A 15,938-nucleotide genomic window follows, 5' to 3' on the forward strand; every position below is an offset into this window, starting at 1 on the left:
ACAATTCACATAGCTAATACTTGCAGAACTTGTTCTGATTCCTCATCCTAGTGTGATTTCTGTACCTTATAAGTGGATTTTCTGCAAAACATAATTTTACGACTGTTTGAATGTTCTTTCACTGTCATTTTAAACTAATATATAATGTATTTATGGTATTCATAAACAATTTCTACAATATAATTTTTTTAATAGTTGCTGAAGGCCCTTATATAGATGTTGTGAAACTTCAAACTATGAGATGCCTTTTTGAAGCATATGAACATGTACTGTCTCTCTTAGAGAATGTGTTTACACCTATGTTCTGCCACAGTGATGAGGTAAGTCAAAATATTAATCTTGTTTGAGAATTTTCCTTCAAAATTTAATAATGGCTTTCATATCAGTAGGTGAGTGATTCAAAAAGCAAAATAAAAATAAAACATGATTAACTAAAAAAGTGAATACTATGTTTCACTACATACATTAATGGAGATTAGAAGTTTATTGTAAAAATGATTCTCAATACCAAAACTGTATTTGTATATATATGATTAGGTAGATGACTATGGCCAAATAGATCCACCTGATGTGCCATATGCCTCAGTGGCTGTGTAATGCTGTGGTGATGCAGAAACTCCATTCTTCTTTTACGTACATTACTACAGACATGTGGAAATTAAATGGCCTGAATATCTCTATTTGCAATATTTTAATCCTTACTCTATTTGTCTATGGTTGTTTTCATTTGATTTAAATTTTGTTTTCTTTAACCTGGAAAGTAGTAGGGTAAAGTAGCATTTTTAAAAATAAAATAGTTTAATAAATCATAATTTTTTGAAGTATTTTAGGCAACTTTTAAGAGGTGCAGAATCACCAACACGCAATTCAAAATTGAACAGGTGAGTATACTAAGTCATCTGTGTGGTGTGGTTTTTGTACTTGTTGATGCTAATCATTCTTGTGATACTATCTTTGTCTTTATTAGCTCTTTTTCTTTGTGTGGTTCCATTGCTACATAAGTAGACATTTTATTAAGTAATTATATAATTGTACTACATATAGTAACCTGAAAATGCCTGAAGTTATTTTAGAAAAACTTAACAAGATACACACCATTGCCTTGCTAATATCATAATTAATACATATTAGTGCTTGATCACCTGCTTTATTAGATCCTGTGAACTACTTGCATAAAAGAAATCTATAGATAAGTCAATTTTAGACAGGTTTTTTTTTTTCCTCAGAGAATATTTTATGTTAGAGTACTTATGGGTTACAAATGTGGAGGGTTTTTTCTTTCTTTCCCTTCTCACCTTCTGTGCAGTTAAATAACCCAAAGAAATAACAGAAGAGAGTGCTTTATCCATTTATAAACTGGATAATTAATACCTTGGTTTTTCCTTACATTGTTATATGTACAAAATTGATACAGGTATCAAATGTATAAATCCACAGAATAGATATTCACATTGTTCTCAAAACCTTCCAGTTTGAGCAAGAATCTAGTAAATACATAAATAAGTTGGAGATGTGGTACAAAGATAGAGGTAGATAGGTTAGAAACTAGAGTAGTTTTTTAGATAGTACAAGGAAAAATGTGAAAGCCTTAGCTATGGAGAAAATGTATTGCATTTTTTGATACAACCAAGGGATGTACAAACAGATTGGAATTTCTTGATTGTTGAATTTATATATTACAATCATGAAACATTGATTTAACAAAATTCCATCATGTTATTTAAAATAGCATACTTTACCCAATCCAAACACTTCTTTGATTTGAATACTTTTTTAAGACTTTTATCAAATTTTCCAGTATCATTTGAGAAACAGGTGGAATTTATTGCTGTTTATAGATATAGGATATTTGGAGTGCCACAGTAGGATATTAAGCTTAATCGCCTTCCTCTACAGGACGATTTAAGGGGAAGTGGTTCTTTGATCTCACAAGCCTACCGAATAGCTAAGTCATAACTTCAGAGATGGAAAGCTTTCTTTGCCACTTTGAGATCATCTAGTTGTCTTCAACCTATTACATAATTTTGCTGTCTCTAAAATATAAACAGGAACAAAATATGGGTTCTTTTCATTCTGGGTACTGATTATGGTCTTTAAAAGTATGTTTTTCTTTATATTGACCTGATTTTAATATTAACTATGAGTCTTGTCAGTCCTCTGCTTCTGTGATACTTACTCATTTATCTATATAGAGTAAGTAAAAGATTTACTTAACATTCTCTCATTGAAATTTAGAGTAACATTGCTAATTTGCTAAGTGACTTAAAGAATCTAAAGTATTTATTCATGTATTTTATCTCTGAGTTCTATTTAATTGTATTTTAAAAATAACATTTTAATGCATTAATGTTAACCTATTGTTCTGTTTCTTCCACACTCAAAGAATAACTTAAAAAACTATATTTAGAGATCTTTTGTTAGCTTTGTTTCTTAGCCTAAAACCTACTTTTCAAAATACTCAAACTAAAGATGTGTGAAGGACACATAATTATATCTAATACAAACTTGGATTTCATGTTGGAAAACATTGAATTTGTCTTTTGTGCTAAGTTTTTGGTGGCTTAGTCTCTGCATACTTTCCACGATATCAAGCAAATGGTATGCCTAAATGAAGGCAAAAAATACAAAATTATTTCCTGACATACTTGTTTAAGAACTTTTTTTTAATAATCTAGAATTCATACTCACAAAACCCCCCAAATGAGCCATTGTGCTTTTTCTTTCCTTTATTATGTTATAAAAATTCTTTCTCTTTGCAGAGATGAATGCTATCCACCTGTGTAACTTTTAAAGCTTTTAAATTTTGTTTTGTGTTCTGAAGTGAAACTTGTTTAATATCTGGGCTTTCTCTCTCTCCTTTCCTTATATAATTTCATCTATCTGTTACTGCAGAGGTAGCCTAAGTTTGGATGATTTTCGGTAAGTCTTGAGACAGCATGTGATTTTTTTCTGTATAATTTGTCTGTTTAAGTTCAGATAGTATACCCAAAACAAAGTACAACACAAAGGAAAAAGGAAACACTGCTATTACTACTGCCTTTATATCAGCTATTTGGGATATCCTTTTAAAATTAACCTCTGGGGCACCTGGGTGGCTCCGTCGGTTAAGTGTCTTGACTTCTGCTCAGGTCACTACCTCACAGTTCGTGGTGCTAGCCCCGCATTAGGCTCCATGCTGGCAGTGTGGGGCCTGCTTGGGATTCTCTCTGTCCTCTCTCTACCCCTGGCTTGTGTGCATGTGCTTCTCTCTCTCTCTCTCTCTCTCTCTCTCTCTCTCAAAATAAATAAACTTAAAAAAATAATAAAATTAATCTCTAATTTGATTTTAGATATCTCTTTTTTGAAATAGCATGATATATGTCATAAAATGTCAGTTTAAAATAAAATGAAAAGTTAGTACCTAGCTGTTCAAGGCTATTGACTCATTTAAAAAAAATTTTTTTTTAATGTTTATTTATTTTTGAGAGAGAAAGAGAGAGAGATAGACAGACAGACACAGAGCATGAGGAGGAGAGAAAGAGACACAGAATCCAAAGCAGGCTCCAGGCCCTGAGCTGTCAGCACAGAGCCTGACATGGGGCTAGAACTCACAAATTGCAAGATCATGACCTGAGCCGAAGTTGGCTGCTTAACTGACTGAGCCACCCGGGTGCCTTGACTCAATTTTTTGTTATTGGTTTTGTTAAATTACTTGTATTGACTTATTAATTATTTGAGAGAGAGAGAGAGAACATGAGTGGAGGAGAGGGACAGAGGGAGAGAGAATCTTAGGCAGACTCCATGCTCAGCAAGGAACCTGATGGGGGGCTCGATCCCACAACTGGGATCAGGACCTGAGCTGAAATCAAGAGTCAGATGCTCAACTGACTGAGCCACCCAGGCACCCCCTAAATTACTTTTAGAATTACTTGTGTTTAAGGAACTTTATTTTTCAAAGCAAGAAGTATAATATTTCTGTATTTCTGGGGATAATTAGAAATGAGATACTTTAAAAAATATTTCAGATTTTAAAAGCCCAATTTTTTATAATCTGTCTAGGTTCTAGAAACTAGAATAATCTATCTGGATTCTAGAGGTTTTAGTAATACTTCGTTAACATTTTCAAAATTGGTTTTGGAAACATTCTATCAGAGAATTGTGTTTACAGTCCTAGATTTTTTTTAAAAAACAACATATGCTTGTTTAAATAAAATAATCTTCTAGTTTACCCATTTTACTACTATTTATTATTAGAGTTTTTCCAGTTTTAAATTAGGTTTGATTTTCTCCTTGGACGTGTATAAAATGCACATGTTACTAATGTACCAGATATATTTAAAACTTGATCATATTATTTTTATTTTTGTAATTGTTGCATTATTTCAATAAATAAGTTTTGCTTGTAGGAATAGTAGCTATCCATTAAATTAAGCATTCAAAACAAACTTTTGAATTTTAAAATAGTAATTTTTATTTGGGTATCAGTTGTACGGGCAGCATTACATGGAGAGCATGAGTGAGTTTTAAATTGAATAAAAGTTCTGTTTTTATTTATTGAAACATGGGACAGTGGACTGTAATGGAGGAAATTTTTGCTGCTTTTTGGCTTATTTTTTGTTGTTGCTCTCCAACTATTTCTGCTTTTAGAAATTCACTTTTGAAAAAAAATTACAAAACCAACATTTAGTATATATGGCAGAGCAGGCTGCTTCCTTAGGCTACATTTGCTTTTGTCCTTATGTTTATTGCTAACCCTTCCCTTTGGCATGTTTTTTCCATCCCTTGGGCATGTTATCTTTTTGTTACTTTGAAGTCAGGTAAGATACACTTTGTACTTCATTCCTTATAGGAATATAAAGTCGATATTTGCTTAAAAATTTTTAGTCATAGAGGACAGAATTTTTTTGTTGTTAATTTCTAAAAATGGGGCACCCATGGGCACCTGGGTGGCTGTTGGTTAAGCGTCTGACTTGGGCTCAGGTCATGATCTTGAGGTCTGTGAGTTTGAGCCTGGCATTGAACTCTGTGCTGACAGCTCAATCTGGAGCCTTGCTTCTGATTCTGTGTCTCCCTCTCTCTCTGCCCCTCCCCTGTTTGAGCTCTCTCTCTCTGTCTCTGTCTCTCTCTGTCTTTCTCTCTTCTCTCAAAAATGAACAAACATTGGGGTGCCTGGGTGACTCAGTCGGTTAGGCGTCTTGACTTCGGCTCAAGTGATGATCTCACGGTTTGTGAGTTCGAGCACCGCGTCAAGTCTGCTGCTTCAAGCCTGCTTCGGATTCTGTCTCCTCACTCTGCCCCTCCCCTACTTGTGCTCTGGTCTCTCTCTGTTTCTCAAAAATAAATAAATGCAATAGAAAAATTAAAAATGAACAAACATTAAAAAAATTCAAAAAATAAAAATGAAGGACTGAGAAGGTCATAGTTTTATGTATTTTTCTGTTATATACTATGTTATTTTAGTGGTACAGTTCTAAACGGATACATTGTTTTGAATGTTGGCTCAACACATTAGTTCAAAATATGTATGGCAATAAGAACTACATACCACTAGGGGGCTCTAATTTTCATTCTAGTTCAGTTAATGTTTTAAAGTTAAATAGGTAAATTCCAAATTTTTATTTTTTTTATTATGTTTTTAAAGTTTATTTATTGTTATTTTGAGAGAAGACAGCATGAGTTGGGAAGGGGCAGAGAGAGAGGGAGAGAGAGAACTCCAAGCAGGCTCTGGCTGCCAGTGCAGAGCCTGATGTGCAGCTTGAATTCACGAAATCATGAGATCATAACCTGAGCTGAAACCAAGAGTCAGATGCTTAACTGACTGAGACACCCAGGCGCCCAATTCCAAATGTTTATTGATAAATATTGTCCCATTTATTCATACCCCCAAATTTAGACTTTAAATGTCACTTTTGGCTTCTGATATCCTGGGACTTGATCTAGATGACTAAGAACTCCAAAAAGTTATGTTAGCTGTACCTTCAGTTTACTCTTTTCACACATATTTTAATTATTGTTAATAAACTAGAATGTTGTGATAATTTGCTGTGTACTTGATACGTTTTTGTTTAATATTTAGGAGCACACAGAAGAGAGGAGAATCATTTGGAATCAGCAGAATAGGTAGCAAAATTAAAGGAGTATTCAAAAGTACCACAATGGAGGGAGCTATGTTGCCTAATTATGGGTTAGCCGAAGGTGAAGATGACTTTGTAAGTAAAAATTTTTCAGTTTGATGTATGTATAAGTTCAGACCTACAATGGCATAAAAAATGATATGCTTACTTTCTATTTTCCCTCTCCTTTATTTTACTTATTTCAGACTTCAATGCCTTATTTTTTTCATTAGTTATTATAGTTTTATGATGCTAATTTAATTGGTAATGTTCCTGAGCACTAAGTTAACTTCTTGTTAAGGCCAGAATGGTTTCTGTTGAGCTGTGATAGTTATAAAAGTCAAACAATTTACCATCCTTTGGTTAGGCTTTTACTTTGTTTCCTCATCTTATCGCTTTCCAGCCATATGGTCCAGGCAAACAGAACTGTTGATAAATGTCCTACCCGCAACATGGGGCTCTAACCATGACCCCTTGCTACTCAAACTGTGATTGGTACGTCAGCAGCGTCAGCATTACCTGGGAGCTTATTAAAATGTAGAATGTCTGCTTCCATCCTAGACCTACTAAATCAGTTCGCATTTTAACAAGATTCCCAGTTGATTTATATGCACATTAACCCACCATACTATTTTATTTTTGTGATCTTTGCACATGCTGCTCTTAAAATGCCCTACCTTTATATGTACCTAGAAAGTTCATACTTAACTTTCATAATCCAGCCTCTCCCATAAACCTTTATCTGGGTCCCCCAGTGGAATTGAACATTCTCTCCTTTGTGCCCCTTATTAGATCTTATGTTAAAACATGTACTATATAGTGTATTTGAAATGATATGTTTATGATTGTTTTCCATACCAATTAGTTCTATAAAGACAGATACTGTCTCATTTGTGCTTTTTATTTGTTTAATAAATCTTTATTAAATAGAGTCCCTGTATCTTTATTTTGCCCATTAATGACTCTGAGCACTGGAGATAAAATGATTAAGACAGAGACTTTCCCCTTAAGAGATTCACTAACCTGGATATAAAAGGGATGAATAATAGTGATTGGATTGGCAGTGACCTAGAAGAAGGAATGGGGGAAGAGAGGAGTAAATTAACCCATTTTTTTCTCTGTACTTCTTCCTTTTGACCTCTGTCCCATTGCAGTGATGAATTATCGAGGACATTTATTGCTTTTTCATAGTTTAAGTGGAAAAAAATTTAATTCTTTTTTTTTTTCCTTCTTAGGTAATCTAAATACAACATTTTTTTTCTGTTTATACCCCCCCTTTTTTTTTTAAGTTTGTTTATTTTGAGAGAGTGAACATGAATAGGGGAGGGGCAGAGAGAGAGAGAGAGCGCGAGCGAGAAAATTCCAAGCCCGACATGGGGCTGGATCACACAAACTGTGAGATCATGACCTAAGCCAAAATCAAGAGTTAGATGCTTTAACTGACTGAGCCATGCAGGTGCCCCTGCCCTTGTTTTTTCTTAAAAGTGTGGGTAGAAGAAAGACAGTAAACCAGAGGAAGCAGTCATTTTTCAAAATGATGTTTATATATTTTTTAATTTTAAGTATATTATAGTGTCAATTTTTTAATAATATGCAAAAGTGGAAACAAATTTAAAATACCACTCATAATTGTAACACCCAATAACTCACCTCTATTAACATTTTGGTGGTTTTCTTTTTTAAAAAGTACCTTTCCTTTCTCATCCACATAGATTAGGGTACACCATTATATATAATGTATATGTATAGTATATAGTTTGCTATCCTGCTTTGTCCCCTCTTAACATTACAACAAAAGCATTTACCCATGTTATTGTGAACTTTTTAAAACATAATTTTTGTTCAGGAAGACGTACTTTTTCGTTCTGCCCAATTACTTGTTCTGCCCAATATAAGCTCATTTTTTTGTTTGTTTGTTTTTTTGTTTTGCTTCAGGAATAGGAGGATAATCTTCAAAAAGGTGAGAGAGTTCTGTTTTGTAGTGGTTCAAGGAAGAAGAAAATTCTTGATTTGGAAGCAAAGATAGTGATAATGGAAAGTAGGAAAAGAAAGCAAACTAATCTCTAATATTCTGAAAAGAAAAGGTAGGGGCAAAGAGGCTGTTGGCCCAGACCAAGACAGTACTACTTAGGATTTAGAGAGCACTGTGCTAGTTTCGTTTCGTTCCGTTTCGTTTCGTTGTTTTTCTTTTCTTTTCTTTTCTCTCTTCTCTTCTCTTCTCTTCTCTTCTCTTCTCTTCTCTTCTCTTCTCTTCTCTTCTCTTCTCTTCTCTTCTCTTCTCTTCTCTTCTCTTCTCTTCTCTTCTCTTCTCTTCTCTTCTCTTCTCTTCTCTTCTCTTCTCTTCTCTTCTCTTCTCTTCTCTTCTTTTTTCCCTTCCCTTCCCTTCCCGTCCCGTCCCGTCCCGTCCCTTCCCTTCCCGTCCCTTCCCGTCCCGTCCCGTCCCGTCCCGTTTATTTTTTTAAGTAATCTCTACCCCCAGTGTGGGGCTCCAACTCATGACCGTGAGATCAGAGGCACATATTCTTCCAACTGAGCCAGCCAGGCTCCCCAGCACTGTGCTAGTTTTTAGCTATGGGACCTTAGAGAATTGTCTTTGTCTTGTTTAGGAAGTTTAGAGGAAACTCTCACTACCGCAACTAAAAAGTACTTTGTGATTCAAATATGGGAACTGGAAGACATTTTCTTTTACTTATTTTATTTTTTTAAATAATTTTTTTAGTGTTCGTTATTTATTTTTGAGAGAGATGGAGACAGAGCACAAGCAGGAGAGGGGCAGAGAGAGAGGGAGACACGGAATCTGAAACAGGCGCCAGGCTCTGAGAGTGCGATGGGGGGCTCAAACCCATGAACTGGTGAGATCATGACCTGAACCAAAGTCGGACACTTAACCAACTGAGCTACCCAGGCGCCCCAAGACATTTTCTTTTAGAAACATTGATGTGATCATTTGGTGGCAATATTGCCTTGCTATGTGACCTTGGGTAAATTGCTTAATTTTATTGTGATTTAGTTTCCTCACATGTGAAATGGGGATTATAGTATCTAACTTACTTAAGGGTGTTGTGAGGATTAAATAAGTAGTATGCATAAAGTGCTTAGAACAGTGCCTAGCATATGGTAAGCATAGTAATCAGTATACAGTATTAGAATAGAATTAGTTTTCATAAATATATGAATGTAAATTGTGAGATAGACATATGTATACTAGCCTGGGAACCAAAGTCCACTGCATAAGATTGAATCTGTATGAAAATATATGTATCTGTCCCAAGTTCAGAACTGATTTGCAAATAGACTTCTGGAATATAATATGCCCAATGGTATAGTGGTAGTTAATCTCCACATAGGAAAATATAATAGTGAGACTGTTAATACTTCTCAAGGAAATAGGGGGACATCTTTTTGTCTTTTATCTTCTGCTGCCCTTATTCTCTATTCTCTTTGTAGAGGGAACATCTATTTGAAAACAAGAAAGTACTTGGTTTTCCTTTTCATAAAATTTTGGTTTATAATATTTATTTACTTTCAAAAAATATCATATAACATCAAAATTCTTTGAAGAAATAAATATTTCTCTAACTAGAATAATTATTCTCTGAATAATCTAGAGATTATTCATTAACCTCTTTTGATAAAAACACCTTTTAAATGGTAGCAGTAACAGTAATACATTTTAAAACGTCCTTTGTTTCATTGATATTTTTATGTTGCTAAGAATTTTGTTCTCCCATTTTCTTTCTTAGATTGATTTTGGGGAAGTTCTTTTTATTTAAGAATGTCTATTTTTTGGGGGTGCCTGGGTGGCTCGGTTGGTTAAGTGTCCACCTCGGCTCAGGTCATGATCTCATAGTTCATGAGTTCAAGCCCCGTGTCGGGCTCTGTGCTGGCAGCTCAGAGCCTGGAGCCTACTTCAGATTCTGTGTCTCCCTCTCTCTCTGCCCCATCCCCACACATGCTCTGTCTCTGCCTTAAAAATAAATAAAACATTAAAAAATTTTTAAAAAAAGAATGTCTATTTTTAAAAATTTTTTAAATTTGTTTTTTAATATTAAATGTTTTTATTTATTTTTGAGAGAGACAGCCAGCGTGAGTGGGGGAGGGGCAGAGAGCTAGGGAGACACAGAATCTGAAGCAGGTTCCAAGCTCTAAGCTGTCAGCATGGAGTCCAGTGTGGGGCTTGAACTCATGACCTTGAGATCAAGAGTTACATGCTCCACCGACTGGGCTAGCCAGGTACCCCAAGAATGTCTATTTTTTAGCATTTAGTCAACTTGTTAAATTATCTATCATTTTATTATTGATTTACCCTTCTTATATCTCAGAAGCTGAATCCATTGACAAAAATACAGTTGTAATAACCATGGAAAATGCTGCCCTGTACCTCAGGCTCCAAATGGTGGAGTGGGCATTTCACTCACAAATTCTCTCTGTTTTTGTGTCAGGTGTGTAAGGAGATAGCCTAATCCCAAAAAGGCAAAACCCAACACATATTATCTGTTTTTATGGTTTCTTTTCCTTCCTTTTTAGGAATTGATGACTTTGTTTTCAATAGAGTATTAAGAAGTCCTCCTAAGATCACCAACAGTCTTATTAGGGATTATGGAAAGCCATTTTAGAACAAGAAAGAAAAGAATAATTGCGGGGCGCCTGGGTGGCTCAGTTGGTTGAGTGTTTGGCTTCGGCTCAGGTCATGGTCTCATGGTTTGTGAGTTCGAGCCTTGCGTCGGGCTCTGTGCTGGCAGCTCAGAGCCTGGAGCCTGTTTCAGATTCTGTGTCTCCCTCTCTCTGCCCCTCCCCTGTTCGTGTGCTGTCTCTCTCTCTCTCAAAAATAAATAAACATTAAAAAAAAAATTAAAAAAAAAAAAGAATAATTGCTAAGGGACTTTGTGGGAGAGGAGAATTCACTTAGAAGAGAGGTGGCTGAGGCACCTGGGTGGCTCATTCAGTTAAGCATCTGACTTTGGCTCAGGTCATAATCTTGTGGTTCATAAGTTCAAGCCTTGCATCAGGCTCTGCCCTAACAGTGCAGAATCTGCTTGGGTCTCTCTCTCTCTGTCTCTCTCTCTCTCTCTCTCTCTCTGCCCTTACCCCACTGTGTGTGTTCCTTCCTCTCTCTCTCTCTCTCTCTTTCTCAAAATAAATAAAACTGGGGCACCTGAGTGACTCAGTTGGTTAATTATCTGACTTTGGCTCGGGTCATGATATCATGGTTCGTGGGTTCGAGCCCAAAGTCTGGCTCTGCTGTCAGTGTGGAACCTGCTTTGGATCCTCTGTCTCCCTCTCTCTGTCCCTCCACCCACTCAAAAATAAATAAACATTAAGAACATGAATAAAACTTAAAAAAAAAAAAAGGTGACTGCCAGGTGTGGGAAGAAGTAGAATTGAGAGTGAAAGTTAGGGTGCTAAAATTGTGGAAATAAATCTCTCTCCACTACTGGTTTTCTCAGAATAGACTTTTCAGATTTCTTGTTAAGTACGAGAAATCTTTGACTCATTGCCTTAAAAAAGTATATCCAAGATGGATGTGTTTTATCTGTAATATTTGGCTTTCTTTAACATGAATTTTAGATGTATAAGTGACCAGGTGTTTTAATGTGCCAATTCAGAGGTTCTCTTCTTCTTTTTTTTTTTTTTGCCAATTTTTTAAAATTTTTATTTATTTTTGAGAGAGAAAGAGACAGAGCACAAGTGGGGGAGGGGCAGAGAAAGACGGAGACACAGAACCCAAAGCAGGCTCCAGCACAGAGCCCGACTCAGGGCTCAAACTCACAGACTGTGAGATCATGACCTGAGCCGAAGTCAGACGCTTAACCAACTGAGCCACCCAGGCATCCCAGTTTTTCTAATTTTTTAAAAATGTTTACTTGAGACAGAGAGAGTGAGCGAGCAAGCATGAGCAGGGGAGGGGCAAAGAGAGGGAGAGAAAGAATCCTAAGCAAGCTCTGCACTCACAGTGTAAGCACGGTGCAGTGCTCGAACCCACAAACTGTGGGATCATGACCTGAGCCAAAATCGAGAGTGAGACACATAACCTACTGAGGCATCCAGGCTTCTCTAGAGGATTTCTTCTAATTTAATTAAGTTGAGACAGTTTTTCCTCCTTTCTGTATGTGTAGTTCTAGAACATGTTTAAAATTTCTTTCTAGGGGCGCCTGGGTGGCTCAGTCGGTTGGACGTCCGACTTCGGCTCAGGTCATGATCTCGTGGTCTGTGAGTTCCAGCCCCGTGTCGGGCTCTGTGCTGACAGCTCAGAGCCTGGAGCCTGTTTCGGATTCTGTGTCTCCCTCTCTCTCTGACCTTCCCCCGTTCATGCTCTGTCTCTCTCTGTCTCAAAAATGAATAAATGTTAAAAAAATAAATAAATAAATAAAATAAAATTTCTTTCTAAAAATAATTGTTCTTCATGTAATATTTTAAAATATTATTTTAGACATTTATATTATGGAAATTTTAGAAGCCAAGAGATGAAAAAATAACCTTAATTCTATGAAGGTGGATCCCTTTCAGGCCATTTTTCATTTTTGACATTACTTAAGCTGTAGTGAATATATTTATACTTGTATCTTTTCCACAGTTTTAAAAAGATTGACTTGGAATAAATACTTTCATTAGACTGCATTCCCAGAAAGGAGTTAAAAGATCTTCTTCAACTTACAATGGGATTACATTCTGATAAACCCATTATAAGTTGAAAATAACCTACTTTAAACAAGCTCTGAACACTTAACATTAGCCTACAGTTGGGCAAAATCATCTAACTCAAGGCCCATTGTATCATAAGGTGTTGACTGTCTTATGTAATTTATTGAATACTGTACTGAAAGTAAAAACAATGGTTGTATAGTGTATTGGTTGTTTACCTTTGTGATTTATTGAATACTGTACTGAAAGTAAAAACAATGGTTGTATAATGTATTGGTTGTTTACCTTGCAAGTCCCACATCATGCTCCATGCTGACAGCTCAGGACCTGCTTGGGACTCTCTCTTTCTCCCTCTCTCTCTGTTCCTCTTCCTCCCCCGCTTGTGCTCTTTCTCTCTTTCAAATTGAATAAATAAATGTCAAAAAATTTTTTAAAAATTCAAAGTATAGTTTCTGCTGAATGCATATCGCTTTTGCATCTTGGTAAATTTGAAAAATCGTAAGTTTAACTATCTTAAGTCAGCGACCACCTGTACTTAGTTGAAACTGTGTTATGGTTCTTTCTAAATACATATTGTCGGGGCGCCTGGGTGGCGCAGTCGGTTAAGCGTCCGACTTCAGCCAGGTCACGATCTCGCGGTCCGTGAGTTCGAGCCCCGCGTCAGGCTCTGGGCTGATGGCTCAGAGCCTGGAGCCTGTTTCCGATTCTGTGTCTCCCTCTCTCTCTGCCCCTCCCCTGTTCATGCTCTGTCTCTCTCTGTCTCAGAAATAAATTAAAAAAAAAAAAAAAAAGGTTAAAAAAATACATATTGTCAAAACGAAAAAATATCAGTACATTAATTTTTTCTTCTTATTACCAAAGTTAAATATTTTTTTATACTTGTGTATTTTCAGTATCGTTAATCTCTGAAGTGCCTATTTTCTCCTTTCTATGGAATTTGCACATACAGGTGATACGACAGAACCTGGAGTTGATGCTAGTAACTTGATAGTTTTAATTTATCTTTATATTTTTAGTAGAAAATTTAGTATCTTTTAATTTCAGAAGTAGTAGAAAATTAGGAATTTATATGGGCACATTCTTTATAGTTGTATCTTGTATGCTATAGGTCTGAGGACCTGGAAATGTTAAATTTTTTTCTGATGATTTTTTTTCTAGATTGAAGAAGGTATTGTTGTAATGGAAGATGATTCTCCAGTGGAAGCTGTGAGCACACCTAATACTCCCCGAAACCTTGCTGCATGGAAAATTAGCATTCCATATGTAGACTTTTTTGAAGATCCCTCCTCTGAAAGGAAGGAGAAGAAGGAGAGAATACCTGTGTTTTGTATTGATGTTGAAAGAAATGATAGAAGAGCAGGTAGGAAGTTCTCTGAATACATTTCTTAAAAGGCGCCAGTTAGTCTATTTGTCAGGAATGGTAAACATTTTGCCATTTGTAACTATTGAGTATGACCGCATGTCCAAAAGATAAGTGTCTGGGGGCGCCTGGTTGGTTCAGTCAGTTGAGCGTTCGTCTTTGGCTCAGGTCATGATCTCACGGTTCATGGGTTTCAAGCCCTGCATCTGCTGTCAGTGCAGAGCCTGCTTGGGATCTTCTGTCTCCTTCTCTCTCTGCCTCTCCTCCTCTCTCTCTCAAAAATAAGCAAACATTCAAAAGATAAGTGTCCGAACAGAAAATTGAATGAAAACTTAGGCTTTTCTAGGTTATCTCTAGTACCACTTAACTAATTAGTTTGTTCAACCAATGCATATGCCACCTGTGAGACACGTGACAATGCAGCAGGGCATTTTATGTAATGTTCTTTTAATGGTTTTGCTACCATCATTAGCCATTATACTTATTATTAGTAACCCACATAGCACTATATCGGGTATTATACCAATTTCATTAAGACAGCATTTCTCCTCCTCCATTGTTTTGGGCTAATTAGAATTTATAAAAATGTGATAAAACACAATGTGAGAAGTTTTCATCATGTTTTCCTGTCTTCTTTTGGTTGTTTCAGGTGTGGACTAATAGATATAGGTGTAAATAGTATCCATGATGAGATAACAGACACCACCCTGGCTTTTGCCCAAGAAGTAGGGCATTCAGTGTAAACAAAAGCACATCAAACTTGTGCACATTTTGGGAATGATGAACAGAAAGATAAAATTGAGCTCAGGAAGAGGGAACTGTTTGTGGTGAAAGAAGGAAAGAAAATGGCAGTGTTAGGAAATGGTTTTGAGAGAGGACTGATGAAGTATTACAGCATGAAGGTCAGTGCTAATAATTCCCCTTATTTGTTTTTCTTTTTTTTTTATTTAAAAATATTTATTTGTTCTTTTTAAAAAAACTTTTTAATGTTTATTTATTTTTGAGAGAGAGAGACAGACCGAGTGTGAGCAGGGGAGGGACAGAGAGAGGAGACACAGAATCTGAAGGAGGCTACAGGCTCTGAGCTGTTAGCACAGAGCCCGATGTGGGGTGTGAACCCACAAACCACAAGATCATGACCTGAGCTGTAGTTGGACGCTTAACCAATTGAGCCACCTAGGCGCCCCTATTTATTTGTTCTTGACAGAGAGAGAGAGAGAGAGAGAGAGAGAGAGAGAGAGCGAGGTAGAGGGGCAAAGAAAGAAGAAGAGAGAGAATCCCAAGCAGCCTCCATACTCAGTGCTGAGCCTGACACGGGGCTTAATCCCATGATCCTGAGATCATGACTTGAGCCAAAATCAAGAGACAGATGCTAAACTGACTGAGCCACCCCAGCGCCCCACTTATTTTTATTCTAAGCAACTTAAGGCACAGTGAGGTTATTTGTTCTAGTTCACTTAATAAATGGGGAAGCTGGGATTGGAATAGGCAGTCTGACTCAACTCATTGTGTAAACCATTACTTTGTGCTATTCAGTTTGGTAGCCACTAGCTTCATGTACCAGTTAAAATTAAATTATATTAAAATTTTAGTTCCTTACTTACAATAGTCACATTTCAAGTGATCAATAACTACATGTGGCTAATATCTACTATATTAATGCAGATAATAGAGAACATTTCAGAATTGCAGGTAGTTCTGTTTGATAGTGCTGTTCTATACTGTATTAGATCAGGACAATTGGTAAATATTTGAGGGACCCAAAATTGATTACAAGTTTTTATGAAATACATAATTTATTTCTGTGACACTTAAAAATCTTGACTGTATAATTGTTTTAAATT

General features: G+C 36.2%; 1 protein-coding gene across 7 annotated transcripts in view; it reads left to right on the top strand.

Annotated features, from left to right (window-relative positions):
- The window catches only part of SNX14 (sorting nexin 14), an 84,336-nt gene that overhangs the window by 45,370 nt on the left and 23,028 nt on the right, over positions 1-15,938 (top strand). For 5 of the 7 annotated variants that reach the window (XM_027057304.2, XM_027057308.2, XM_027057309.2 and 2 more), the window contains 5 exons: positions 196-320; positions 823-881; positions 2,893-2,919; positions 6,056-6,188; positions 13,893-14,094. In XM_027057304.2, coding sequence (XP_026913105.1) covers positions 196-320; positions 823-881; positions 2,893-2,919; positions 6,056-6,188; positions 13,893-14,094 — 546 coding nt within the window. The remainder of the gene's footprint in view (positions 1-195; positions 321-822; positions 882-2,892; positions 2,920-6,055; positions 6,189-13,892; positions 14,095-15,938) is intronic. The other 2 variants (XM_027057310.1, XM_027057311.1) reach the window with 1 other exon arrangement.

The sequence above is a fragment of the Acinonyx jubatus genome, chromosome B2, assembly GCF_027475565.1.
Source record: "Acinonyx jubatus isolate Ajub_Pintada_27869175 chromosome B2, VMU_Ajub_asm_v1.0, whole genome shotgun sequence".
NCBI classification, from domain to species: Eukaryota; Metazoa; Chordata; class Mammalia; order Carnivora; family Felidae; genus Acinonyx; species Acinonyx jubatus.